Below are 27,573 nucleotides of genomic sequence, written 5' to 3' on the forward strand. Positions count from 1 at the left end.
TCTTTGAACATTATGGTCAGAAATACACAAACTAACAATAATTTAACACACAGGCGCTATTAGCTCAAGAATTCGAGCGATGTAATTTTGTGGAACAAACGAGGAAAAGAAAATATGAGAGGCTGGATTTTTTGCAGAGTGGAGACACACATTCTTAAGCAGTAGTAAAGCGGACTTCAATTTTTGTGAAAATAGTTGTGATTAAAAGATTCAAGAGCAGATCCTTCTTAGCATCAGTTACAAAAGCTCTACAAGCATTAATAACCAGCTGAGGATCCTACTTATAATATCAAAGATGTACAAACCTCATTTCTTTGATACCTATTTGTTATCAGAAGTTTATTGGTGGGCTTTTTCTAAGAGACACTACTCATGCAAGAAAAGTGGCATTTGAAACACAGCTTGATGATGGAGTTTTGGTAAGGCCAATGTAGCCCACGGTTATTAGTGAGTAAAACCCCTTCCAGTATAAAAGATCAACCTTAATAGAGCTAGTAAGCAGCCAAGCGACTTAACATCCCAGGGAGCCGCTGCTGCCCAGCAGTAGTTAGCAATGACTGACTTTCCAAACCAAACTCAGAGGAAATCTTCTCATGATATAAAGCAGAGTGGAATCTGGGCCCAAGCCCAGGGATAAGTATTGTCTCAGAATCACAGAATCACAGAATCAATCAGGTTGGAAGAGCCCTCTGGGATCATCGAGTCCAACCATTGCCCTGACACCACCATGGCAACTAGACCATGGCACTAAGTGCCATGTCCAGTCTTTTCTTAAACCCCTCCAGAGATGGTGACTCTACCACCTCCCTGGGCAGCCCCTTCCAATGCCTAATGACCCTTGCTGAGAAGAAATGCTTCCTAATGGCCAACCTGAACCTCCCCTGGAGAAGCTTGAGGCTGTGTCCTCTTGTCCTATCGCTGGTTGCCTGGGAGAAGAGGCCGACTCCCACTCCGCTACAACCTCCCTTCAGGTAGTTGTAGACTGCACTAAGGTCACCTCTGAGCCTCCTCTTCTCCAGGCTAAACAACCCCAGCTCCCTCAGCCGTTCCTCGTAGGTCAGACCCTCCAGACCCTTCCCCAGCTTGGTCGCCCTCCTCTGCACTCGCTCCAACACCTCAACATCTTTCTTGAAGTGCGGGGCCCAGTCTCTGTTACTAAGTTCCATTCTGTTGTGTTTCTGATTCCATCGCACATTTCAAGATATGCCCGGTTTACATCAACTAAAAATCAGACAATTGCCCCACTACAAGAAACCAGTGTTTACAATTCTGTAAGGAAAAAAAGAAAGACACTGAACCCTATTGACCATAGTCCAAATAAACTAATTCCATCGTTTTTAAAATAAGGATATCAGCATACTGAAATGTTTTCATTGTTTTTAGTTTTTAAAAAAAAAGAAGTACAAAATTATATTGAAACTTGAAAATTCACAAGAAAATGTTTTGCACAGCCCTGTTCAGGAGCAGTGATGCTCTGATAATGTCTTTTTGACTCCAGTTATAAAGACAGAAACAGCTTCTTGAAGGAGTGGGACCTATGACACATCTTCTACGTGTGGTTGTTGTTAAGATTGTTTTTATTAAAGAACCTCCTCGCTTCAACACTGCTAAGGGACACGGAGCAGCGAGATGGGTTCTCTTTTCTGTATTCAATGCTTTCCATCATAGCTTGCTTGATCACCTGGAAAACAGTGAACAATGTGTCATTCAGGGAAATAACTAACATTTTAATGACTGATTAACTGACAGAAAATACCCCTTCAGATGTTAACAACTGTTGCTCCTGCTTTTATCACTGCTCCATCGTTGCACAAAGCGATTGCTGAGTATTATTATGAATATTATTCTCTTGATTGTATAAAACAACGATTTTAATGCAGTTAATAAAGATATGACAGGATACCACCAACATCAAAGAAGTCACACACGAATATACATCATTTAAACTGAGTCCCAATGAAATTCTGAAGGGTAAAACAACACACCAAGAAAATCCATACTTAAAGGATATAAAAAATAATTATCTTGAGAAAGAATAAATCTTCACTTTTCCTTCCTTTGTCCTGAAGTAACAAGATTTGTTCACTACACTGAAAAAAGAAACCTCATTTATTTAACTGGGATGATCATTTACACTTGTGAATATGGCAAGTCACTATACAAATGCTGGGATCATGGTCTTGTGTTACAGCTCGTGTCAATTAAAAATCACAGAATCACAGGTTGGAAGAGACCTCTGGGATCATTGAGTCCAACCATTGCCCTGACACCACCATGGCAACTAGACCAGGGCACTAAGGGCCATGGCCAGTCTTTTCTTAAACACCTCCAGAGATGGGGACTCCACCACCTCCCTGGGCAGCCCCTTCCAATGGCTAATGACCCTTGCTGAGAAGAAATGCTTCCTAATGTCCAACCTGAACCTCCCCTGGTGAAGCTTGAGGCTGTGTCCTCTTGTCCTATCGCTAGTTGCCTGGGAGAAGAGGCCGACTCCCACTGCGCTACATCCTCCCTTCAGGTAGTTGTAGACTGCAATAAGGTCACCTCTGAGCCTCCTCTTCTCCAGGCTAAACAACCCCAGCTCCCTCAGCCGTTCCTCGTAGGTCAGACCCTCCAGACCCTTCACCAGCTTGGTCACCCTCCTCTGGACTTGCTCCAACACCTCAACATCTTTCTTGAAGTGCGGGGCCCAGAACTGGACACAGTATTCAAGGTTATAATAATAATTATTACTGAGTTAGTTGATAAAGAAATTTCCAAAGATCTTTAACAATTATTTCCATTTTCCTTTTTTCCAGTTAGAAAATCAGCATACATAAAGACCTGAGTATAAAATCCTGAACATAATGTCTACACCCTGTGCAAACACCTTTGCTCAGTTACCTTGCAGGACTTTTGTGCAGGGGCACAACTAAATGCAGGAAGCACTTTATATGTCATAACAATCAGGAAAACACTGAAGTAAACCCCTGTACCTTCTGTATGACAGATTTAGGGCTTCACTCACATCACCTCCTTTCCCATTTAACAATCCAGACCCTTTAAGCCCCTTCCACACCGGCATACATACATCTATGTTATTGAGGGTGTTGAACTCCATTAGATCATGAAGCCTCTTGAAAGCCTCATTGGGATACTGGAAGTTGAAGGTAGAGAACGGTGTATTCGGATCGTCAAAAATGTCAAAGTCTGCAAAATCCTTCTCTTCCTGTGTTTCTCTTGGAACGCCTGCACACAGAACAAATGCAAAAATACAATCTCAGCGTTAGGTCTGAGGGCTTACATCTTATATTTTAACGGCTCTTTTGAAATCCCTAACTACTACAGATAAGAGTTATTTCAGAGACAAAGTATTTCTAGTATATAATCATAGAAACACAGAATCGTTTTGGTTGGAAAGGACCTTTAAGATCATCGAGTTCAACCGTTAACCCAGCACTGCCAAGCCCACCACTAACCCATGTCCCTCAGCACCACATCTACACGGCTTTTAAATCCCTCCAGGGATGGGGACTCCACCACTGCCCTGGGCAGCCTGTGCCAATGCTTGACAGCTCGTTTGGAGAAGAAATTGTTCCTGATATCCAATCTAAACCTCCCCTGGCACAACTTGAGGCCGTTTCCTCTCATCCTATCAGTTGTTAGTTGGGAGAAGAGATCGACCCCCACCTCACTACACCCTCCTTTCAGGCAGTTGTAGAGAGCGAGAAGGTCTCCCCTCAGCCTCCTTTTCTCCAGGCTAAACACTCCCAGTTCCCTCAGCTGCTCCCCATCACACTTGTGCTCCAGACTCTTCACCAGCTCCGTTGCCCTTCTCTGGACTCTCTCCAGCACCTCAATATCTTTCTTGTAGTGAGGGGCCCAAAACTGCACCCAGGATTCGAGGTGCAGCCTCACTAATGCAAATAATTATCACTACGTCATTATAAAGCTTCAAAAGAACAGCTATATTTAGTATGAGAAACTGTGTGCTCACCTGGAGCTTTGTACTTCCGGAAGTTGATGTTGGCCAAAACAAAATGGATTATAGTTGGACAGTCTTTCTCCGAAGAGGTATCCTTTGGTTTGAAAACATAGCACTCCTTCAGGCCCTCTCGATCAAATACATTTGGGTCTATTTTCGGGAAAGGAAGCTTGTTCATTTTGGCCCATTTTTCAGCAAGCAAAATTTCCTGGAAAGATAACAAAGACTCAGGTGCATAGAAGCATCCACTGCAAAGTGAGATTTTATGTAGAGGCACGGGTCAAATTGGTTTCTAGAAGCAGTTTTATTAACTCACACTTCTTTATGGCAGAAGGACTGACCAAGTCAATCTTTGTATCGATGACCCAGTATGGCAAACTGAGCACCTAATTCAGCCTGCCCAGTCCTCACCACCTGCGGTGATTCACAGGAAGGAAAGAGCTGGTCTGTCACATAGATCTTTGGGTGAATTTAGAGAGCTGACAGCTAGAAAAAACCATCTGTAATTTTACTTGCAAACCGAGTATCAGTGCTATGGAAACCAGTGAGAGTTAATAAACACCAGTCCACGCGTTGTTAATGTTCGGAGTCACATCATGGCACAGAACAGCATTTGAAGGCATGCTAAGTGAAGAAGTAAGTCTGGAAAACAGGCTTTTTTTCCTCGTGACAACTCAGTAAACAAAATAATTTGTAAATAATGACTCAAAAGCGTGTAATGAGGGTGTGTGAGAGGGAGGAGAGGGAAGGTCAACATCTTTAATCTTGGTTTTGAATGAAATAGGACCCTTCTTTGGGCAACTGTTTTGGATACGCAAAAGATTAAAAGATAGTGGGTGTAAAATGATAAAACAAGAGTAGAGTCATTGACTTCAGCTGGCTGATTTCCCTGTGTGTTGGAGTAAAGAGTATATCAGAGTGCTACCATAGACACAGGCCAACTCCTGAACTGGCATTTACTCTTTGTAATCCAAGCAGTAAACAAAACTGGTTTCTGTCCTTCAGGCCATTAGCATCTAGTCTCTGCTCTGGACTATAGCTGTGTATTAGCTGGAGGTACGTCACTCTCTTTATTATGCATATATTTATGCTTCAGAAATAATGAACCATTCCCTTCAACAGTAGCCTCACGAAAACCTAAGGCACCATTTAATTTTCCCACCGTTTTTTCTTGCGCAAAAGGATTTTGCCTTTTTTAAATTACAGTTTACAGAAAAACCTTCAGGACACCACTTGACTTCCAATCAATCTCTCCATGCTACGTTATGTTCCCCAAAAGGACACGGAAAATTGCAGCTAACTAAGACAGAAAGTTCAATGCATAGGCTAAGAGTAACATAGACGACTGTACACGGCCTTTTGTACACAGTCCACATGCAGAACATTAAGGAAGGGAGGAAAAAGGTGTTTCAGAGGAGGTGGCAGTGCTGCGTCAGTAAATTTAGTTGATGGGGAAAATACTCAGTCATGACAAAAAAGGAGGTGAATTCTTCAATAAACAGAAAATTAAAGGAAGAAACAGACTGTGGCATTCAGTCAATTAAGGAAAAATGAAGGATCTCAGCACTATTAAGTCTTCTCAGTGCTCTACTCTTCCAAGTAGTCCCCAAGAGAACTAGAGATTATAGAAGTTACTCCTTGTTATTCTACTGAATCTTGGTTTTCTTTCCATTTGACAACACTGATCTAGAGTTCATCTTGCTACTGCAGTTATTTTTTTAGCGTTGCTTGAGGGTTTTGTCCCCTGATAGCAAGAGGAAGGAAAAAAAAATGATGTTTGTTCTAATTGAAATTTATCTGTAAAGCAACAAAGAATGCCAGTTATATCTCAAACAGGCATGTTTTCTTGGTTTCCTTACAAACAATTTTTAAAAATCCACTTGGTTTTCAAATAAATATTGTCTTTTTTTGTTGAGTCCCTCACAATAGTCTCCTAAGCGCTGCTTTTTCTGTGTCAGCTACCAAAATGATCCAATATTAAGCCTTTCTGATCAGCTGGAGCTGTCTGGATGCGTAGGTTGTACAGGTCATACAGACTGACAGCTCTGCTTTCCACACCTGCTACAGAAAAGTCACGTCATTTAATCTGTATTTTTCTGTGGTTGCTTTGCTCTGGCCTGAACGGATTTAGGAATCCTACTTAAACCAGTACTGGGATTATCCCAGCGAGATTTAAATGAACAGCCAGCCCCACTTCCAAAATGTTATATATTTAGCAATACCAGAGTGACTGAGAGACACTTCTGTAAGATGATGACAGAAAACCATTCATTTACATCAGAGGAGAACAACCGTACAGAGCTAGAGCACCAGCACAATGGTAAATTGTTTAATACTGACATAAAATAAAATTCTGCAATTCAGTGTGAAGGCAAGACTTCCATAAAAACAACAGAGCTACTACTTCAAACAAATTATATTAGCCTTCTTTGTGTCAGTTGGCTCATGTGAGTCACGTAAACAGGAACTGAGGCAGAGTGCAATATTCTGCCTTGATGTGGAAACAAATTGCTCCAATGCTGTCGATACAACAGCGCTAAGGTCTTCTGGAACCATGAAACGCACAACCAACCCGACCAGAAGAACACAACTGGGTCAAGTTAAATTCATGAGCACAAAGAAAGGAATGGCCTATCTTACTTACTTTGAAAGGAGGACTGGAATCACTTGGTCTCGCTGAAAAATCGAAAGAGATGATGAGATCAACGCCTCTTTGAGGTCTTAAGATAAGTGGGTAGGGCAGGTTAAATGTAAGCCCACTGTCCACTATATGAATCTTTTTGCTCTTCACATCTAGTGGCTCATATATCCTCTCAAACTCGTCAGGATCTGCACAGAACAAATGAAAACAAAACCAAACGTGAACACACCAGTTAAGAACAGAAATTCTGATGGGCTTTGAAGTGTTCCCCCAACTACTGAAGATTCCACAGAATTCAAAATATACAGTATCCCAGCTAAACATACCATGAACTCATGTGTAACCTTAACTCTCATCTTAATAATGGGAGAATGCAGGGAAAAAAAACAGCTGGAAGGGACCTCAGTAGGTCAAGTACACAAACGCCCTGTCCCAAGGCAGAAGCAGAGGTGGCTCGAGACCTAACCGAAGGGGACAAATGGCCAGCTTTGAGCCTAGCCTTCCCAGCTTCACCCCTTCATCCCTAACAACCCATCCACAAAGGAAAGTGTTTATGGGATGTTAAGAGACAGATTCCTAACGTGCATCCCCTCAGAGGCCTACAACCCCTGCCCAAACCTCTTCCCCCAGGTTCCCTCCCAAACCCCCTGACCTTTGCAGCTCCTCTTCCCCAAATAACTGAAATTTGCCTTAACGTGGCTCTGCTCTTGCATGATGCTTGTCTGTGTTTCTGTCCATTAGAATTAGGGCTACCAAGTCAAATCACTTGGCTTTACAACCTACACCAAATATCTCGACCTCATCCTCACTACTATACTAGGAACAAAAAGAAACGGTATCCCATCTCCATACCTGGAATTTAAGCACTGGGAAGAATTACATGGAAGCCACTTACTGCTGTTACCATCACGGTACAGTATAAAATAGTCTCCAGTCTCTACTGCCCAAACTGAGGGCTGAAGGAGATGATGAGATGTTGGAGCGAGTCCAGAGGAGGGCGACCAAGCTGATGAAGGGTCTGGAGGGTCTGACCTATGAGGAGCGGCTGAGGGAGCTGGGGGTGTTTAGCCTGGAGAAGAGGAGGCTCACAGGTGACCTTAGTGCAGTCTACAACTACCTGAAGGGAGGTTGTAGTGAAGTGGGAGTCGGCCTCTTCTCCCAGGCAACTAGCGATAGGACAAGAGGACACAGCCTCAAGCTTGGCCAGGGGAGGTTCAGGTTGGACATTAGGAAGCATTTCTTCTCAGCAAGGGTCATTAGCCATTGGAAGGGGCTGCCCAGGGAGGTGGTGGAGTCCCCATCTCTGGAGGGGTTTAAGAAAAGACTGGACATGGCACGTAGTGCCATGGTCCAGTTGACATGGTGGTGTCAGGGCAACGGTTGGACTCGATGATCCCAGAGGTCTCTTCCAACCTGGTTGATTCTGTGATTCTGTGATTCTATGTTTCTCCTTTAACCCAAATATTCCCTGGCTGCAGCTCAGGAAAGAACAAGCAATTTTTCCGAAGTGTCTTTGCAATTATCCAAGTCTCTGGATACTACTAAATGATCCGTACTTAAAACTTTTATCCTCACAGTTTTTTCTTGCTCTAGATCTTAAAAATATCTCCACTGCATGTTTTTGTCTTTTAACTAAAAACTAATGCTGGTATCTGTAGAGGGCAGCATAATCTAAGGAATGCTGAATAGAATAAGAATTATTTCTTGTATAATTAGATTTCCTAGCACCTACTTATTGGTGATGGAAGTAATCTGAAAAAAAAGATATTTTAATGTGAAGAAAATCCATCAAAAAAAATTCAAATTCTAGTTCCTATCATTTCAGGATCCGTGAGGAAAACTTATTGTTATGAGCAGCAAAATAATCTCAGAACAGATACTTTGACTTTTTATTTCTGTTGTTAATATTATTTTATTATTATTTATCAGAGGGCACTTTGCTAAGAAATGAGGCACCAGTTTCCTAATATTTGTCTTGATTTCTAAGGGAGAAAATACTTTCTAACCATTAACTATCGCTAAAGGGCTAAGTGTGTTTATAGACCTATTTTAGAACCAGATATATTTCATAAGCATGAATTAGCATATATCAATGAAAATATATTAGCTTTTATCAAAGTCACTGTAATTAAAAAAACACTGGTAAAAAAAATACACTTACTACAGATCCTTTTAGCACAGGTAAACCAGTTTTGGGTTCCTCCTCCTTTTTTAAAGACAACATTTTAAACATAATCTAACCCTTGTTCTCAACAGAATTTCTAGAAATTGCAGAAACATTTTTGTTCAAGTTTTGTATTATCTTATTTTACAAAATTTGAATTTCAAAGTCAACAACGATCCTTTAAACAGGACTTGTACCACCTATAATAATGTTTGTGATAGGAGTGTTACTGCATAGACAAACCTCCTACCAAAAAGGCTTTGAAGAACAGGACTGTTGTTATTGCTTATATCCTTCGTGACTCTATCATCAAATTTATCATAATAATTTTATGATATTTTCACAGAATCACAGAATCACAGAATGTTCGGGATTGGAAGGGACCTCGAAAGATCATCTAGTCCAATCCCCCTGCCGGAGCAGGATTGCCTAGACCATATCACACAGGAACACGTCCAGGCGGGTTTTGAATGTCTCCAGAGAAGGAGACTCCACAACCTCTCTGGGCAGCCTGTGCCGGTGTTCAGTCACCCTCACCGTAAAGAAGTTTTTCCTCATATTTATGTGGAACCTCCTGTGTTCCAGCTTGCACCCATTGCCCCTTGTCCTGTCAAGGGATGTCACTGAGAAGAGCCTGGCTCCATCCTCTTGACACTTGCCCTTTACATATTGATAAACATTAATGAGGTCACCCCTCAGTCTCCTCTAAGCTAAAGAGACCCAGCTCCCTCAGCCTCTCCTCATAAGGGAGATGTTCCACCCCCTTAATCACCTTCGTGGCTCTACGCTGGACTCTCTCTAGCAGTTCCCTGTCCTTCTTGAACTGAGGGGCCCAGAACTGGACACAATATTCCAGATGCGGCCTCACCAGGGCAGAGTAGAGGGGGAGGAGAACCTCTCTCGACCTGCTGACCACACCCCTTCTAATACACCCCAGGATGCCATTGGCCTTCTTGGCCACAAGGGCACACTGCTGCCTCATGGTCATCCTGCTGTCCACTAGGACCCCCAGGTCCCTTTCCCCTACGCTGGTCTCCAACAGGTCTGTGAACCTGTTTAATTTTAAATCATAAAACATCATACTCCTGTCAGGAAATTTATAATGACCATATAGACTGTTTTTATTACTTGTGGTCTTCTGTGACTACAGAAGAAATTCAGCTTAAAGGTTTTTCTTCTTATTTTAATTCATTTTAGAAGGACATTTCTAATCTTTGAACTGAGAAGAAAATTTCCAAAATGTAACTTGTGTCCTCGTTACGGGGTCAGAATTCAAAAAGCAATGAAGATAACCCAGTGTCATTTTAACAACATGACTTTAAAGGCAGTCTCAGCGTATAATTTGATTTGATTTACCCAGGATCTGGAGCCAGAGGCCAGAAGCAGCACACAATACCCTGGTGAAAGAAGGCAAGCAGGCAGACTGAACCGTGGGTCAGAACACTGCAGGGGAGCCCGCGATTGCTCCTGGGAGAGCTGTAATGTACAATCATTATCCCTGATACTAAAAGAAGCGTCACCTGCTCTATAACCTGTGCTGCAGTTATTCTGAAGGGCTGGATAAGAAACCTTTGTTCTTTTTATACTTTACACCACATGAACCCAGGAGGATCATTCTATATACTCTAGCAGCCCTGGTAAGTCAATCCATCATTATTCATCAACCACTATGAAGACTGAATGGAGTATTTATGCTCTGAGAGCCCAGGACATTAATTTTCAGCCCATGTGGATGGCTTTTATGAAAGATGCATCCATACGTCACCATCTCTGGAGGTGTTTAAGAAAAGATGGGACATGGCACTTAGTGCCATGGTCTAGTTGACATGGTGGTGTCAGGGCAACGGTTGGACTCGATGATCCCTGAGGTCTCTTCCAACCTGGTTGATTCTGTGATTCTGTGATTCTGTGATTCATATCATGAGAAGCTTTCAGTCCATCAAACAGGAAACTGGGAGAAGCACAAGATGTTTATGAGTACAGCTCTGTGTGAAACCAGCACAGCATGCCTACCTGACCTACAGTGATCATAGACACAAACAGATATTAAGAATTGTTTGGAAATAAAAAAGACAGCACGCTCTAGAGATCAAACTTTGTCAGCTTCAATGGAAGTACGGGAGATGCAAAGAGCATTTGCTACTGATGTGCATCTACCATAGCAGAGTCTCCATAAATAATGAAATAAGGAAGCAGAGATTATGAGTTATTTTTTCCCTATTGTTATTCACTTGGCATTTTCTCAAGCGATTTTGGTGTGTTGTAATAGCAAGGCACAGGAAGAGAACAACTCTGAGTTCACCAATGAAATCATTCAAGTGGTGTAAAGTTTTAAAGCCTATTTGAGATCAATTAAGAAAACGCTCGGCAAAAATAGAATCCGTAGCAAAGCCAAGCCGAGCATTTTACTTTGAGATCAAGCAGCTGGGATCTCTGCTGGATGCACTGCAGACCCTAAATTCAACCCTTAGTAATGACTGTAACATCGGCTTAGGTCTGCCACAGCTTACTCTCTGCCACGTGCCTCAGTGGGTCTACAAAAAGGTTTGAGACAACTGGAGATGTAAAGTATTATGTATAACTTTTTGGATTCATTTATTTCTCCTTTGGAGTGTACGGTAATAAAGTGAAAGTAAGTCCTAAAGCAATTCAGACTTCTCTCTGTGCTTAAGCTGATAGATAAACTGCTAGCGGTAGGAATAAATATGCAAAGCTTAAATGCACCCAGGGCCTTGGTAATATACAATATTTTAAATCTACACCAAAGTTTCCTCTCTATTTACTCCTCTGGGCTCCTAGGCTCTTACATACATTAGCAAAATTCACCGCATTAAAATGTGGATATACTTAACACGCTACTGAATGATTAAATTTTATATTAACTACTGAAATTTCAAGAGTTTTTTAACTATTCTTGACTGTAATATTGCAACTACTCACAGCTGTTAGATTTGAGCTGTTAGTTCAGGTTTATGAGTGTGGGCTTCAGCTAACACTAAAAAAAATTGTAGTCATGTCAAACTTTTGCCAGACATTTTACCCAGAGAAATTTCAGGCACTCAAAAGTAATTGTCTCAGAGGTGCAGGCTCATTCTGTCAAACCAGCATTTTATTTCAATTGAAATTAAAACCCAGGAAGCTGATAGTTGATTCTGAAGATTATCCACGTCTTAATTATGCAAAATTCTCATCAACTGTCATTTTTTCCAACGCTAAATTTACTACCCGCTTTCCTGCCTCTTTTACAACTACTATAAATATTAAGATTACCCAGCTGTAAACACCTCTGAGATGATAAAAATATTTAGAAAGTGGAGTACAGATGGAAATTACTATACAACCACTCAACGGGATTTGTTACATTAACAAATACACATTAGAGAGCGTCTGCTACTTAAGCTTTTAAACGACATCTGGTATTTACTATTGCATAATGACCAGCTAGGACAATCTCTTTCCTCTAGTTAGAAAATAAGGGCTGAAGTGACTACTGCTATTACGAGGGATGGTTGGCAGTGCTGAGCCGCTACACGAGAACACGGGAGGAACGCCACTTTCAGAGATTTGTAGTTCCTCGGCTTGATGGATGTCAGTAATAATCCGTAATAACCCAGAAGCATTACAGTTTGTATGACAGAAACTGATGTGGAGGCTCCATCAAATCACAGAATCACAGAATCAATCAGGTTGGAAGAGACCTCTGGGATCATCGAGTCCAACCATTGCCCTCACACCACCATGGCAACTAGACCATGGCACTAAGTGCCATGTGCAGGCTTTTCTTAAACCCCTCCAGAGATGGGGACTCCACCACCTCCCTGGGCAGCTCCTTCCAATGCCTAATGACCCTTGCTGAGAAGAAATGCTTCCTAATGTCCAACCTGAACCTCCCCTGGCAAAGCTTGAGGCTGTGTCCTCTTGTCCTATCGCTAGTTGCCTGGGAGAAGAGGCCGACTCCCACTTCACTACAACCTCCCTTCAGGTAGTTGTAGACTGCACTAAGGTCACCTCTGAGCCTCCTCTTCTCCAGGCTAAACAACCCCAGCTCCCTCAGCTGTTCACTCGTAGGTCAGACCCTCCAGAACCTTCACCAGCTTGGTCGCCCTCCTCCGGACTCACTCCAACACCTCAACATCTTTCTTGAAGTGCGGGGCCCAGAACTGGACACAGGATTCAAGGTGTGGCCTCACCAGTGCCGAGTACAGAGGGACGATCACTTCCCTAGACCGGCTGGCTACACTATTCCTAATAGAGGCCAGGATGCCATTGGCCTTCTTGGCCACCTGGGCACACTGCTGGCTCATGTTTAGCTGGCTGTCAATCAGCACCCCAACACATCAAGTATGCATCTTCACTGTGACCTAACTTTTCTATAGGGGGGAAACTCATATCCTTAACTCAGTGCTCTGTTGCCTACTGAGGGAGAAAAAATAAAAGCACCAGTGCCAGAAGAAATTCATCAGCTCTCATTGAGAAGATTGTAATGAACAGTCTATAGCACATCTTCAAAATATTAATCAAACGCGATTCCTGATTCTTTGCAGCTACTGTCCCAGACACCATGTACTTCATGGAGTGGGGGAAGACATTGAACTTCTTTTGCAAATTATCATTTTTCTGAAATTCTAATCTTCTACCTGCATTCCTGCTTCCTGCTTTTGCCAACATGAAGGGTGGATGTTATCTACACATCTGTCACACGTGAAATGTGAATGCACCCAACAGATCACTCACACCAGGAATTACATGGTGTTAGCAGAGTAAGAATCTACAAGTAAAGAAGTGTGTTGCCCCCACAGGTTTTTCAGAGGAAGACAAAGACAGCAGAAAAGCTACAAAATTTTTGGAAAAGGGAAGCCCTGTAGGAGGACAAGGAAAAGTTTTATTTCCACCAGAAGGTTTAGCACCAGTAAGAGAAAAGGAACACTACAGAATACCATTTGGAGAAGTCCAAGAGAGTGAGAAAGTGGCCTTAATGAAGGGCACCATACACCAAAGCAGCTTGGTCACCTCTGCCAGCAATTCCTTCAAAACAAAGAGCCTCTTCCCCTCCAAAAGGAGGGGACTGTTCACACTCTGCCAGGGGACACGGGAGGTGGCAGCAGACAGAAGTCACTGCGTGGTGCTCTCTGTGACACCCAGTCACCTCATAACCTCTGCTGCTGATCAATACTCACAACTACCACTACAGAAATGTTCTCCTGCCTTCAGGTACGTGCTGTTGAAAGCCTCATAGCTCGATGTCACCACACTGAGAACTCACTATTTCTGGTTTTACTAATGAATAAGCAGCACCACAGGCTTTCTGCGAACTAACCAGCAACAGCTGCATCGAGTTCATCTTCCTCCACGGACTCCTGAGTAAGAAGGTCTGCCAGAGGAGAGAGTGGGTAACAGGTGTTGAGGTTCAATCCCAGCATGAAGTTGTGCACTTTTCCAGCGCGCCCCTCCCTGGTGTTGAAAAGGGCACTATCACCCACCAAAGCCATCAGCATTCGCTGCACCCAGCTTTCTTGGCTGCTGTTCTGATATTCTTGATTCACCTCAGCATTTTCAGTGCCTGTAGAGGAAAATGAAAATAACCAATGGTGAGACATTTAACATATTAAAACAAAGATTTCTGGATCTACTAAAATAAAGGACCTATTAAAACAAAAGGAACTGGGTCATAGCCCTCTTTCAAGGCGTCATGGACTGAATGAAGGAGCTTTGCCACAAGAATTTCAGAGGAATGGAGAGAAACCATCCTCTTAACTTCACAGGCCAGTGAAACTTTTCATCTGCAGTACAGTAGTGTGGATGTGTCCATCAGGAAAACAGACTGGGAATGTGTTAGATGACCTAAGCCAGACTTAATTAGTCTGGATGGCAACAAGGATATGGCTTTATCTGTGCTAGCACACAAAATGCAAACTCTCCTGTGCTCAGAGGTCAGACTTGAGTCGCCACGATCCATACTCTATGTAGACCTAAATTCATCTGGATGCGTAGACACCCTGCTCCATCCTTTGCTGATTGCTAGAAACCCAGTTTTCCTCTAGAAGGCAAAGTCAGTCTGCCTAGAAGAGAATGCTATAGCATGGGAATTGTAAAATATCTGAAAATATCCTTTCAACAAACTGTAGGCAACAATCAATATCTAGATTTAATTAACTAAAGAGTACAATGAAACATCTAGACTTTGCTAGACGCTGCAGTACAAATTACTTGGATTGGCGTTACCTTGCATTCACAAACTGTCAAAACTTGATTTTTTTGGGGTGTTTGTATAAAGAGATAATTCAGGCTGAGGCTTGATACTTTAAATTCAGCACTGAAATGTGCCCCTATAACCCAGGCTTTAAAGGAGCTGATTTTTATATAAGTAGAGAAAAAACAAGCATCAAACACCATGAAGTTTAGAGGTCCAACATCTGCACAATAATATTCTATAGAAGTGGGAGGGATTATCAGGTTTTTACAGATCACAGATTTGTAGGTTGCCCACTATGGCTACAAACTATGAGAGAAATGTAGTGTTCCGTGCTGGCTGTAGTGCTTAAACAGGAAATCCGCAAATAAACATAAGATGTGGCATCACCCTCTCCCTATTATTTTACACAGAAGGGGAATTGAAGAAGTAATCATTTAACTGAGCTAATGACATAATGCACTGTCTCATCACACAAGATTTCCTCTTCTTCCTGTAGATCCTAAAATTACAAAGAGCTGCATTCCCATCTTTGCTTTAGTTGTTAAAAACATAATTTATTTCTTCAGCTCACTGTTGTCCCTAAAAGAATCATCAAATACAGAAAGCATTACCAGGACGAGACAGAAACCCTGACTAAAATCACAGAAATCCCCGGGTGCTTTAGGTGCCTAAAGATAATTTTCAATAGGATCTTTTCTTCCCACTGCCCTTGGGGTAGAGCCTCTTCTGGGAAACTCGATTTGGGCATTGTTTAGAACCCTGTGCCAAGCAGTAGGAACTTCCAGTATCAAATGTCATCTGTAAAGCTGGGAACACAAACTAAACCATTCTCAAGTAAATATTTGATCAAGGAACCCTTGAAAACAATCGATAATGTTAGTTTGCTGGGCTGGTAACAATTCGAACATGCCTCTGAGCTCAGTAGCTTGCTGGCAACAGACTTTGGGAGATCACTGGCTCAGCAAGCCTAACTTTTGGGTGTTTGTGAAATTGCAGAGCTCTGTGAAGCCCTGTTGGGCTGACACCAAGACTGAAGATGTGTGACAGAATCATTTGATCATCAGCTTGAGCAGGAGGCATGAAGTCAAGCCAAAGGCCCTCCTGGGGTCTCTTGTTCAACATTTCTCTATTTCGCTGAGCCACTGGCTCCTTCTAAGATCCTTGGGCTAGGTAATTAAGTTTTACCATTGGTATAAATGAGAGCAAAGCTCTCAGTTGTAAGAGACTATTGGTAAGACAGGAAAACCAGCCATGGCTAATTACTAACATCCACAAACTTGATCACGTTACACGAAAGCTGATGAAAAAAGTAAACTATGAAATGAAACGTGAGGATTTCCTTACCTTTTGGATGCTGTGATTCATCTTCACTGTCCGAACTGTCATTGCTTACAAGGTGCTTTAGCCTAATATTTTCTGTTGAAAGAAATATCAAATTACTTCAAACTGCTAGGGTTTAATTGTCAGAACAGCTACGAATTTCAAAACGATTTGAGTCCTAAAACTACCACAGTCTTCACAAAAGAAAATACAGCTGAAGAGATTCGATCTGCTGTGGACATCTCTATGTTCAGAATCATATCAGAATATATTGGCTTTAGCTGGCAATTTTTGCAAAGCTCCTGCACTAAGCAGAGTAGCCAAAGGGCTGAGAAAACAAAATATAATCCTAAAGCAGCACCTACCACTCACCTCTGCACCACATACCTGACACATTTCATTTACATTGATTAAAATTTACATGTATAGCTTCTGTCCTCTCAATAACTTCTAGTGAATTAGGAAGACAACATTAAATTCTGTTAACTACCTGCTAATTAACAAAAAAAAGAGGAATGCTTAACCTCATTCATACATATATGAATGGGTACCCTTAAAAATAGTGGGGGAAAAACAAAAGCCAAGATGGTTATGAAAGCTCTACTGGAGTATGTGTGAAAAATAAAGGCCAATGCCTTTACAGAGGTAGAAAAGACAATGGTTTCATCTCGTAACATTAAGTGAGAGAAATAAAAACAGAAATGAGTGAACTTCCCTGGCAAAAATCTACATTTTGTTAGGGTTAACAGCTTTGTTTCCAAAACAACCACAAAGTCATTGTTAGCTGTTCATTACTATCTCAAGGAATTATTTCAAAGTCAAAATGAGTACTGAAAAAGCAACACATGCCACTCCTCAGGTAAGGTTTGTAGTGGAGGTGAATGTATTATAGGCTGACCACATTATTTTTGCTAATTATGGAGGGAAGTCCTTCTTGAAATACAGTAGATTTGCAATGTTTTATGAGCAGCCTCATCTTGGAGAGACTGGAGACAGAGACTGAAGTCCAGCGATGCAACTGTATCCAAGAGAAGACTTTTGAAAACTAAACCCCTTTATTCCCTACTATACTGTATGCTCGGAACAACCTCTAAATGAAATTTGAAGCCAGTTAAAATAAACTGAATGCGGGTTGTTTCCTAATGAAGTTGAAGGAGTATGGTTAGTAGGTCAAGAGAGGTTCTCCTCCCCCTTTACTCTGCCCTGGTGAGGCCGCATCTGGAGTATTGTGTCCAGTTCTGGGCCCCTCAGTTCAAGAAGGACAGGGAACTGCTAGAGAGAGTCCAGCGCAGAGCCACGAAGATGATTAAGGGGGTGGAACATCTCCCTTATGAGGTGAGGCTGAGGGAGCTGGGTCTCTTTAGCTTGGAGAAGAGGAGACTGAGGGCTGACCTCATTAATGTTTATAAATATGTAAAGGGCAAGTGTCATGAGGATGGAGCCAGGCTCTTCTCAGTGACATCCATTGACAGGACAAGGGGCAATGGATGCAAGCTGGAACACAGGAGGTTCCACATAAATATGAGGAAAAACTTCTTTACGGTGAGGGTGACTGAACACTGGCACAGGCTGCCCAGAGAGGTTGTGGAGTCTCCTTCTCTGGAGACATTCAAAACCCGCCTGGACACGACCCTGTGCAAGGTGCTCTGGGCGACTCTGCTTTGGCGGGGGGATTGGACTAGATGATCTTTCGAGGTCCCTTCCAATCCCCAACATTCTATTCTGTGATTCTGTAACATATTATCAACTAATTGCTTTTTCCAGTAAAAAATGAAAATAAAATAACATCTACTTTTTCTCACAGAAGGATAATGTAGATGATGGTCTCTGGTGGCATATCCCTGCTTTGGGCTGTAATTTCCAACAAATGCTGTAATTTCTACCAAAGGCAGCATCAAAACAATGGCAATTAGACTTTGCACTTTTGCTTCAGTCTAAATCTAATTCCTATAAGCACACCTGGCTGAAAGAAAAGACTGAAGAGAGAGTCACTGTAATATCAAGTGTAAAAAACCACGGCTTTACTACTCTTGGTAATGAATACTGGAAACAGATGACCACACTGTTGCCTTTTTTCTGAAGAGGTTTATGCCCTCTTAGACTTACATAGAACACTGTAAAAATCCCCACAGAAACAGAAGAGCTTAGTCATCACGTATTTTTCCTCAAAGACTTTTTTTAATACTCAGTGGGTCCTCAACCACTACTCAAATACCGTCAGTGGACAAACATGCACCAAAGACAAACATGTACAAATTCTTGAGTGATGACATAGGAGACAGATCAAAATAAAAATTAGCGACCAGAAGAGGAAGCTAAAAAAAACAACAAATGCAATTTTTGGACATCAAATCATCTCATTAAAGCAATCTCTTTGCAAAATTTATTATTTACTGCTTCTAGGCGTGATTTATACATGCTGTGTGCAGACTGGCTCTTCTGATGTCCACTAGCATTTTGCCATTCCCTTTGGTGGTACCAAGGTTTCCTTGGGACATCTACAGCTCTGGTAGTAGATTGTGGTTCAAGTCACATCAGTATTTTCACATCTGATCCCACTTCAAACCATATTTTTTAAATTATATGTGAAATGAGCCATGGATGAGAGATAACATTCTGTCTCTCAATATCTTAAAAAGCACTAACACAGACTTTTCCACTATCAAATTTAGTGACAGAGATCCTCCATTAGTAGGTATTAACACTCATGAGGTGTATCAGAAATACGAACCTGGAGGCACAGGTCTTATTTTCATCTACAAATAAGTACATTATCAAACAGCTGAACACCATCTATTAGGAGACAGAGACAGCTAAGGGCCTTGGGGGTTTTTTTGTTGTTTTTTTTTTTAAATCAACTCAATCTGCATTTTCTCTCCATGCTCTTCAGTAAAATCTGACTGTCTAGTACAATTTATTGATTGGTTATATACTTCCCCATAATGCTGTCTTCTGAATAGGAAAATGTGTAAAAAACCTTTCATTATCAACTGCATTCTCAAATAAAACACAGTAAAGTCTATCCCAACCAAGCTACAACTCTTTCCTTAAAGTCATTTTGCCACTTGTGCATTAGGAATGAAACCGAAATCACTAAATTAGTAAGCAAAGGATCAGATACCAACGGGTGACTTGTGGTTAGGATGGAACAATCTAACAATTCAGAGATGATAAAATTTGGTTTTACTTTACCGGTCCCCTGAACAATACAGCTTAGTGTGATTGTACATACTACACAAGTAACTATCAAGTATTTGTCAGCTTCCAGTCTCCAAAAACCAGCATAACAGGGAGCTGGATTCTTTTCACTTCATGAAAATAGCTGGATATACGCATGTGACTTTCAGTACCTCTGATACCAATCAGAAACAAAAGTGAAAGACAATCACTAACCCTCTTTCTCTGACCTCATCACCATCTACCAGTGTCAACAATTAAAGTTACTTGAACTCCACATTCTTAAAGTGACTACCAGCAGAGCGCCATCCTTTCACAGAGTGAGAGTGCACTGAATCTTGCTAGTAATTGTTTCACATAGTAGAAGAATTATTTACTAATATTACCTAATTCTTCTTCCATGGTGGGACCTTTATTTTGAGAATTGGAGACGCCAAGCACTCTGTTAAATAATATAGAAAATGCACTGCCCCAGACACCTGAAAGGGAAGAAGTAAATAATGAATGGAGGCTGGTGGAAGAGAAAAAACATATATTTCACTATTTAAGCAGATGCTTGCTCTCTGATCACGCCTCTGATTTTGCAACATGCTAAGTCATAAGCTCAGATATACATAGCAGAAACAATAAAAACAGGGAATGCCAATCCATGCCTATGAAATCTTTCAAATGGATGTCTCCCAACAAACTGAGAAGTCTACTTCTCATCTCACATTTTGTGTGATTGCATTTAAAAGCCCTTGTCCATGAACTACTGAAATGAGTTTTATTTTAAAGTCTCTTTCTGTCACATACTCACCCATCAAGAAATGCAAGGGATTTTCATTATACTTCTTCACCACCGTCCCCATAAAAAATTTGCTTCCAAACAAATCAGGAGACATAAAAGTGCCATACTTTGCCATACCAATCTCATATGGACTGAATTCCACCCAGTCTGCAAAATAAGGAAACAAATTGAGTGTAGTTAGCAATCTCAACCTGAACAGAAGCAGAGGATGAATATACATAAACGAATAAAACTCCTGTCCAAGTAAAGACATTTTAGTTCAATGGGAAGCTAAATAACCAACAGGAATATCTCTTAGGTTGTGCAGGAGTCAATATTTTGATTTCAAATGAAGGACAGTCTAATGCCACAGCAAAGAAGGAATTCTCATTCTCTCTTATCACAACAAACTTTGGTGAAAAAATATGAGGCTGTAAAAACAGAAGTATGAAAGTAGCGATCACGAAAGAAAAAAAAAAAACAAATTACATCTGGTTTTCATCTCATGCTTGAATATGATTCCCTGTCACGTTAAATGCAACGTGGATCTAAGTTCCAAGTTTCTTTTCTTTCACTGTGATCCTACCAAAAATGTGGAGGGCGGTGACAAAGGCAGCAGGAAAATTATTTAATATCACAAAAAGTTGTGAAAGATTCTAGGAGAGGCATTTGGACTCCACCAAAACCTAAAGTTTCTAGTGAAATCCAACTGGAAAAGGCTAAGCTGAGAGGCAGCTGAGAGACTTATTAATATGAAACAATGCAAAACATACTTTTAAAAGTACCTGCCATTTCATTGAATAGAGAGCTCAATAAAAATATGGAATAAAATGTTCAAATGCACTCTCTGATCTTAACAGAAAATTTCAGAAGTGATTTACATTCTATGATATATGCCTTTCTTGAAAATGGATTTTAGCTGATTTTGAAATATTTTCTTTGATACCAGTGGAGTTGCTTACATCACAAAATTAATTTCCAAAAGGAAGTAATAACGAACAAAAAACACCCTGCATTTTTAGTATTTCACCTATTCATCTATTTTATCTTCCATATTTTTAGTAGTGATCGATTTGACTGCTTCTGTAAACAAATCAGAAAGAATTCTGAAATAGAAAGGCAAAAGAAACAGCCTTGAAAAACCCCCACAAGTCACAGTGTGACATCCACTCCTCAAGATATTCAGTGTTTCTGTTGAAATGTTACGCATAAGGTTAACCACTCATCCTGAAAAGGAAAGATTTAATCACGACTGCTGAGCGCTTTGTTTCATGGGGCAACGCTTATCTATGCTAAGGCAAATAAAACATCCTATTTTCCAAATAAACCACCCACAAATCTTCGCATTTATTGGAACAGAGGGAAATTCCTTTGAAGACCCAATCCAGGAATTTAATGGTATTTCCCTCTAGATATATAAACAGGAATTGGCAGATATGTATTTCAGAACCATGCTGACATCAAAACTAAATTTAGAATTCGAAATAATTTCACCTGTGACAATGCACTTTCATTTTTGTATTTGCACTGAAGAAGATAATTTCTCAAATCACATATCCTGCTTAGGGAAATAAGATTTCTGCCTTCAGATTAAAGGGCTTCAGCATTAGCTTTTGCCATTCCAGAAGCTCCTTGAGACAGTGGCTGTTTAAATGAGTAGGACTTGAACGTCCCAAGAGACAAGAACTCTTTACCAAGAGAAATACTTAGTGTTCACATCCCAGTAAACCCAGCTAGTTCCTTGGCTATGCCTTAATCCAAAATGTACTAAAGTCAAACCTCTCAGCATGTTCACTGCATTTTGGATGTGGCCCTGATGTAAGTCAGATCATAACTCTAACTCTTCATAACAGGTGAAGATGCAACAGATTTTGCCTGTTCTCAGGAGGGAAGACAGAGAATTAATATTTTGCCAACACTCAGCGTTTGGCAGATTCCGGATTGGGCACATATCTACATGGAGAGCACTCACACGCTGAGACCAGACTCACTTTGCAGTCCAGCCTTGCTGCCTGCGGGCAGATCAAGGCCACATACCCAGTCTACAACTACCTGAAGGGAGGTTGTAGTGAAGTGGGAGTCAGCCTCTTCTCCCAGGCAACCAGCGATAGGACAAGAGGACACAGCCTCAAGCTTCGCCAGGGGAGGTTCAGGTTGGACATTAGGAAGAATTTCTTTTCAGAAAGGATTATTAGACATTGGAATGGGCTGCCCAGGGAGGTGGTGGAGTCACCATCTCTGGAGGGGTTTAAGAAAAGACTGGACATGGCACTTAGTGCCATGATCTAGTTGACAGGGTGGTGTCAGGGCAATGGTTGGACTCGATGATCCCTGAGGTCTCTTCCAACCTGGCTGATTCTGTGATTCAGTACACGTGATGAATGGGGCTCACCAAGCACCGACTGAAGGATCCCTCTGAAACCTGGAGCTTAGGATCCAAGTGCTATGAATCCATACCTCAAGGCACCCCTGCTTCCCACATGAATTCTGTAGCGCTTACTGGTATGGAGCAATGCACACTCTCATAGACATAAGTTTACTATAATGACTTTGAAGAGCAAAAAACCCCAAAATCCAAATTTTGACTGGTCTGGCACTGCAGCAAGAGAAAGCTGGTGAACGAGCTGTTAGGGGATGGAACCACGCAATACCAAAGCCAAACATTGAATTCCACTCCCCTCTTTAACACTGGATATCAGTATCTTCAAGTAATTTCTTATCATTAAAGAAGCTATCTTAATAAAAAAAAAAATAAAGCCCCACAAAACTATCTTTAACTAAATCACTGTAATTATGTTCAGTTAAAATGATTACTGCAGTTTTGGGTACTGCCAGCACCACCTGGGTCAGAAATGCTAGTGGTAGGGAAAACATGCAGAGCCCGGGGCATGAAAGCTACCAGCAGCTGCATGAAATCTTGCACCATCGCTCCCGGAAGGAATGTTATCTGATCTAATTAATGCATTTCAACTTGAAACAACATGAAAGATCTCACCTACATCTATAAAGCTAGTAAATAAGAAAGTGTAAATACAATACTTTGTTCAAAACTAACTGGATGTTTAACATCACGAACAACTGTTCAGTTCTAAAAGGAGGAAAAAAGCTTACAACAGAAACGATCAAGATCTAGCATCCTATATAATGATATAGAAGATAGTCTCAAAAAAGTAAAAACAAGACCCACTGGCAGAGGCGATACCTTTTTTAGACCAATTGGTAAGTCTAGAGAAATGAGATCAGCTTCTGGTCCTGCTTAGAGGCGGCCATTATTAGCTAAAGATAATTTTGGTTTTAAAATGGTAAATAAGTAATCCAAATGAAATTTATCAGAAAACAGAAGGTCATCAAAAACCAAAAATACTTTCATTTTCAAACAAAAAGGTTTCAGTTTCCTAAGGAGGAAAGCAGACATTCTCTCATGAAAAATTTAACCTAATTTATATCCTCATCTTCAATTACGAACAAAAATTTGACGGCAACTATCCAAGTAATATTTTTAGGAAATGTGGATACAATGCCTGACTTACAAAACTTGGGCAAGCCACTTGGTGTTTCCCTTCTCAGTCTTATATATAACTATATAGATATATATAACCTTTCCCTTGTACAACATCTAGCACAATGGGACCCACTCTCAACTGAGGCTACTAGATGGGATTAAAACCTACCGAATAAATAAATAAAAGCAAAAGCCCCTTTTGTGTTACCAACAGTACTTTACACTGTGCAAGAAGTAAAAAAGAGGTAGAATATCTAATTTGTTTGTTCAATTCTAATTTCAGTCTTAGAAAGAGGAATAATCCTGTATGAATGAAGACATTTCCCTTTACCTGTTTGATATACTAATGTTAAGCAGCTTTCTGCTGTTGGAGAAACACCGGCTTTTTTTTTCCTCTTGACTCCTGCAATGTACTTAGCTACTTCATGGATAAGCAATACTTCTTTCAATTGGTAGGAAATAATTTTTTTGTAAATATAGAGAACAAAACTTGGCCACCACTTAACATTTCACAGAAACCTGAAGAGGGTGTTACTGTGTTAGACTTATTTTCAGGAAAAAAAAAAATTAATGGTTACAAAATGGTCTAAGAATAAGTCTCCAAACCCAAGAATGATAAAGAAATAAAAGGCCATTGAGCTAAAATACAGTTTGTTTGTCTTTCCATGGGCAGGAAAAGATGCGCCTCAAAAGCCAAGAAAAGGCTCAGTCCCACGGTATGCCATGAGGAATAGGTCCATTTAATGCCTGTTCTCCACCGCCCTGTTGCACCAATCAAATAAGTATCCACCTACCTAAGTATGTGAACACTTACCCCTGAGTAACTTCTTGTTCTCAGACTCTACTATCAGATTCCCAGAAGCCACTGAACACAAATGTGTCCATTTCCTGATTACCTTTTAAAACCCATCGGATCTGTCCTTATGATGTGCCTGTTTGGTATATCCTTCAACATGGCAATTTCCTATTCTTTTTATAAATTAAAATCTCCCTGTACTCAGTTCATAACAATGCAAATTTTGGTAAGCCCCAAAGAATGTTTCCTATCACGGCAAATTCCTTCCTAATCCTTGCCATAAGACTAATAATTTCAGTGTACCACGTTGCAGGTTACAATTATTCTCAGAAGTATTAAAAAATAGGCTTTTTTTCAGCCATGCACTTCTCTCTTCTTTTCACAAGTGACTCAATACACGGATTGAAAACATACCTGCGAACATAAGCTCTGAGACATCTGGTTTGACGTGGAGACATGTAAAGAGGGGGAGAGCACACTGTGCATTATTGATTTTCTCTTTCATGTTGCTCAAAGTGGTGTCCATCCTCTGCATAAAAGAAAGATATTATATCCAAACGGATCCTATTTTTGATTGATATTTGGGACACTACTCATTTCTCTGAAATCCTCAAAGAGAAGGATAACGGACAAATTCAGTTACTTCCAAGAAAAACAGAACAGAAGAATTTGTAAAAGGAATTAATCTGCTTGAATGTTTTTTAACTGCACAATTCAGGAAGGAAGGAGCGGGAGAAGGAAGATGAAATAAGCATGTGTTATAGAATCCAAAATAATACGGCCAAAAAGAAAACAGAGACAAAGCAAGTTCTTTCCCTCTGCTGCTCTAACAGACGAAAACAAGGAAAAAACTCTTCGGCAGAACCGCCGTTAACGATCACGTAATGTTTTTCAATCTGGGCTGTTTCTGAAAAGTCAGCAAAGATAACTCAGAAAAGCACATGGACTATTAAGAGGCTCACATTTGCTAACCAAGGATCTGCACCTCCCCCAGAAAATATTCTGGAGTCTGCAACCAAAACAGACTGAAAGTCATTGTGACATAACAGGACGAAGATGTGTTATCTCGGAATAACCAAGGGCCTTATTTCCATTTTTCGCTGATTGTGTCAGATTTAAGCTGAGCATCTGTGCATTTGTGCAACTCCTCAGGAAACAGGGACTTCTGACCAGCCTCACAGGATCATTAACGTCCCTTCATCGTCAGAAACCCACCCTATATATCACAGTCACTAAAAGCTGTGTTGCCTGTTTTTCAGTATTTGAATATTTAAAACCTAATGTCAGCGTATACTGATGAAAGATACAGGTGTATGAAACAAGCCTGCGAATCTATTAACACATTTCAGTCTTTCGATAAGATCAAATCCGAATTCTGCTCACCTGACTCATTTGAAGTCTGTGCCTGATTCAGTCAATTAGGATTTGTCAATAATAAAATACAACACTACGAAGCCCTCTTATTGTCTTTTTTTTTCAGAAAAACAACTAATAACAAGGAGAGATGCGGATCTTTCACCCTGAAATCAGTATTTTGTTAAGCAAATGCTGCTTTTCTTATAGCAAAACATGCATAAAGAGGTTACACCATTCTGTAATTCACTCAGAACATGTCCTAGAGCAAGGAAAGCATTTTATAAGTTTCTTATCCAGTATCTGTTCAGCTATAACTTTAAATATTCCTATTGCCAAACATGCTTTGTTAAATGTTACTAAGATCATTTAAAAAAAATAGTAACAGTGGTTATTACACAAGAGTTTCACAACTCTAATAATGATAAAACAATGAACTCACATCGTGGATAAGGGTTTCGCCTATTAGCATTCCAAAGATATCTGTGAAGGTAACAGGCTGGCCTGAGCTCTTCTTGTTCCACAGTGCTTCAATGTAGCGTTTGACTTTCTGAGGAGTGAGCAGCAGAAGTGGGTTGTGACTCACAGAGTTCATCAATTCTTCATTAATCTCCTTTGGTCCTTTTTCTGGAAAATCCGGGTGCGAATATAAAGTCGACATGTACCTGCAATGGAAAATGGGCTCTCTAAGTATCAAAGCCTGGTTCAATGGCAGCTGCCTGAAACGCATGATAAGCTCAGAAATAATTTGATACAATTACTAATTAAATCAGATTAATTTACTCACCATGTACAACGTAAATTGTCATATCTTTTTTCTCAAGGCATAGGAAGCTAAACAATTTGTTCTAAATGCAAGCATACAATCGAGCACTCAACATACATTTCCATAATGTGTATGATGTAAAAGATTAAAGCGTTCCTCATTTATCTGTTTAAGGGACAACGGACAGAACCACCATAAGCTGAAAAAACAGCTTCTCAAGTTGTCACAGCGCACCTAAATTGGGCAGACTGGAGGTCCTGTAAGTACACACATACAGTTACAGAATCACAGAATCAATCAGGTTGGAAGAGACCTCTGCGGTCATTGAGTCCAACCGTTGCCCTCACACCACCATGGCAACTAGACCATGGCACTAAGTGCCATGTCCAGTCTTTTCTTAAACCCCTCCAGAGATGGTGACTCCACCACCTCCCTGGGCAGCCCCTTCCAATGGCTAATGACCCTTGCTGAAAAGAAATGCTTCCTGATGTCCAGCCTGACCCTCCCCTGGCAAAGCTTGAGGCTGTGTCCTCTTGTCCTATCGCTGGTTGCCCGGGAGAAGAGGCCGACTCCCACTCTGCTACAACCTCCCTTCAGGTAGTTGTAGACTGCACTAAGGTCACCTCTGAGCCTCCTCTTCTCCAGGCTAAACAACCCCAGCTCCCTCAGCCGTTCCTCGTAGGTCGTAGTTCTTTCACTCTAACATGTACCTCTCTGTCACTCCCCACTCCATTATTACTATTCCAAAATCCCTAACATATATTAGTATATGGCATGCTTTCCAAGATCTAGATGTGTTCATAATAAGATGAAGCACAATACTTACAACCTGTGCAGAGATTTAATGGAGTCTGAGGATTCAGAAGAGGCCTATTGGGCAAATCTTGGTTTTGTCACTGAGTAACTCTAGAAACTGAAGTTTTGTTTA

General features: G+C 40.9%; 1 protein-coding gene across 1 annotated transcript in view; it reads right to left on the reverse strand.

Moving 5' to 3' along the window:
- Positions 1-1,055: 1,055 nt before the first annotated feature.
- PLA2G4A (phospholipase A2 group IVA) overlaps positions 1,056-27,573 on the reverse strand; it is a 78,175-nt gene continuing 51,657 nt past the window's right edge. The window contains exons 8-17 of the mRNA XM_068416968.1: positions 26,322-26,544; positions 24,941-25,055; positions 20,259-20,396; positions 19,846-19,938; positions 16,307-16,378; positions 14,087-14,329; positions 6,609-6,793; positions 3,977-4,172; positions 3,071-3,228; positions 1,056-1,681 (exon numbers count right to left, since the gene is read on the reverse strand). Of these exons, the coding sequence (XP_068273069.1) occupies positions 1,550-1,681; positions 3,071-3,228; positions 3,977-4,172; positions 6,609-6,793; positions 14,087-14,329; positions 16,307-16,378; positions 19,846-19,938; positions 20,259-20,396; positions 24,941-25,055; positions 26,322-26,544 (1,555 nt within the window). The 3' untranslated portion in view covers positions 1,056-1,549. The remainder of the gene's footprint in view (positions 1,682-3,070; positions 3,229-3,976; positions 4,173-6,608; positions 6,794-14,086; positions 14,330-16,306; positions 16,379-19,845; positions 19,939-20,258; positions 20,397-24,940; positions 25,056-26,321; positions 26,545-27,573) is intronic.

Source organism: Nyctibius grandis, chromosome 21 (assembly GCF_013368605.1).
Source record: "Nyctibius grandis isolate bNycGra1 chromosome 21, bNycGra1.pri, whole genome shotgun sequence".
Taxonomy (NCBI): domain Eukaryota; kingdom Metazoa; phylum Chordata; class Aves; order Nyctibiiformes; family Nyctibiidae; genus Nyctibius; species Nyctibius grandis.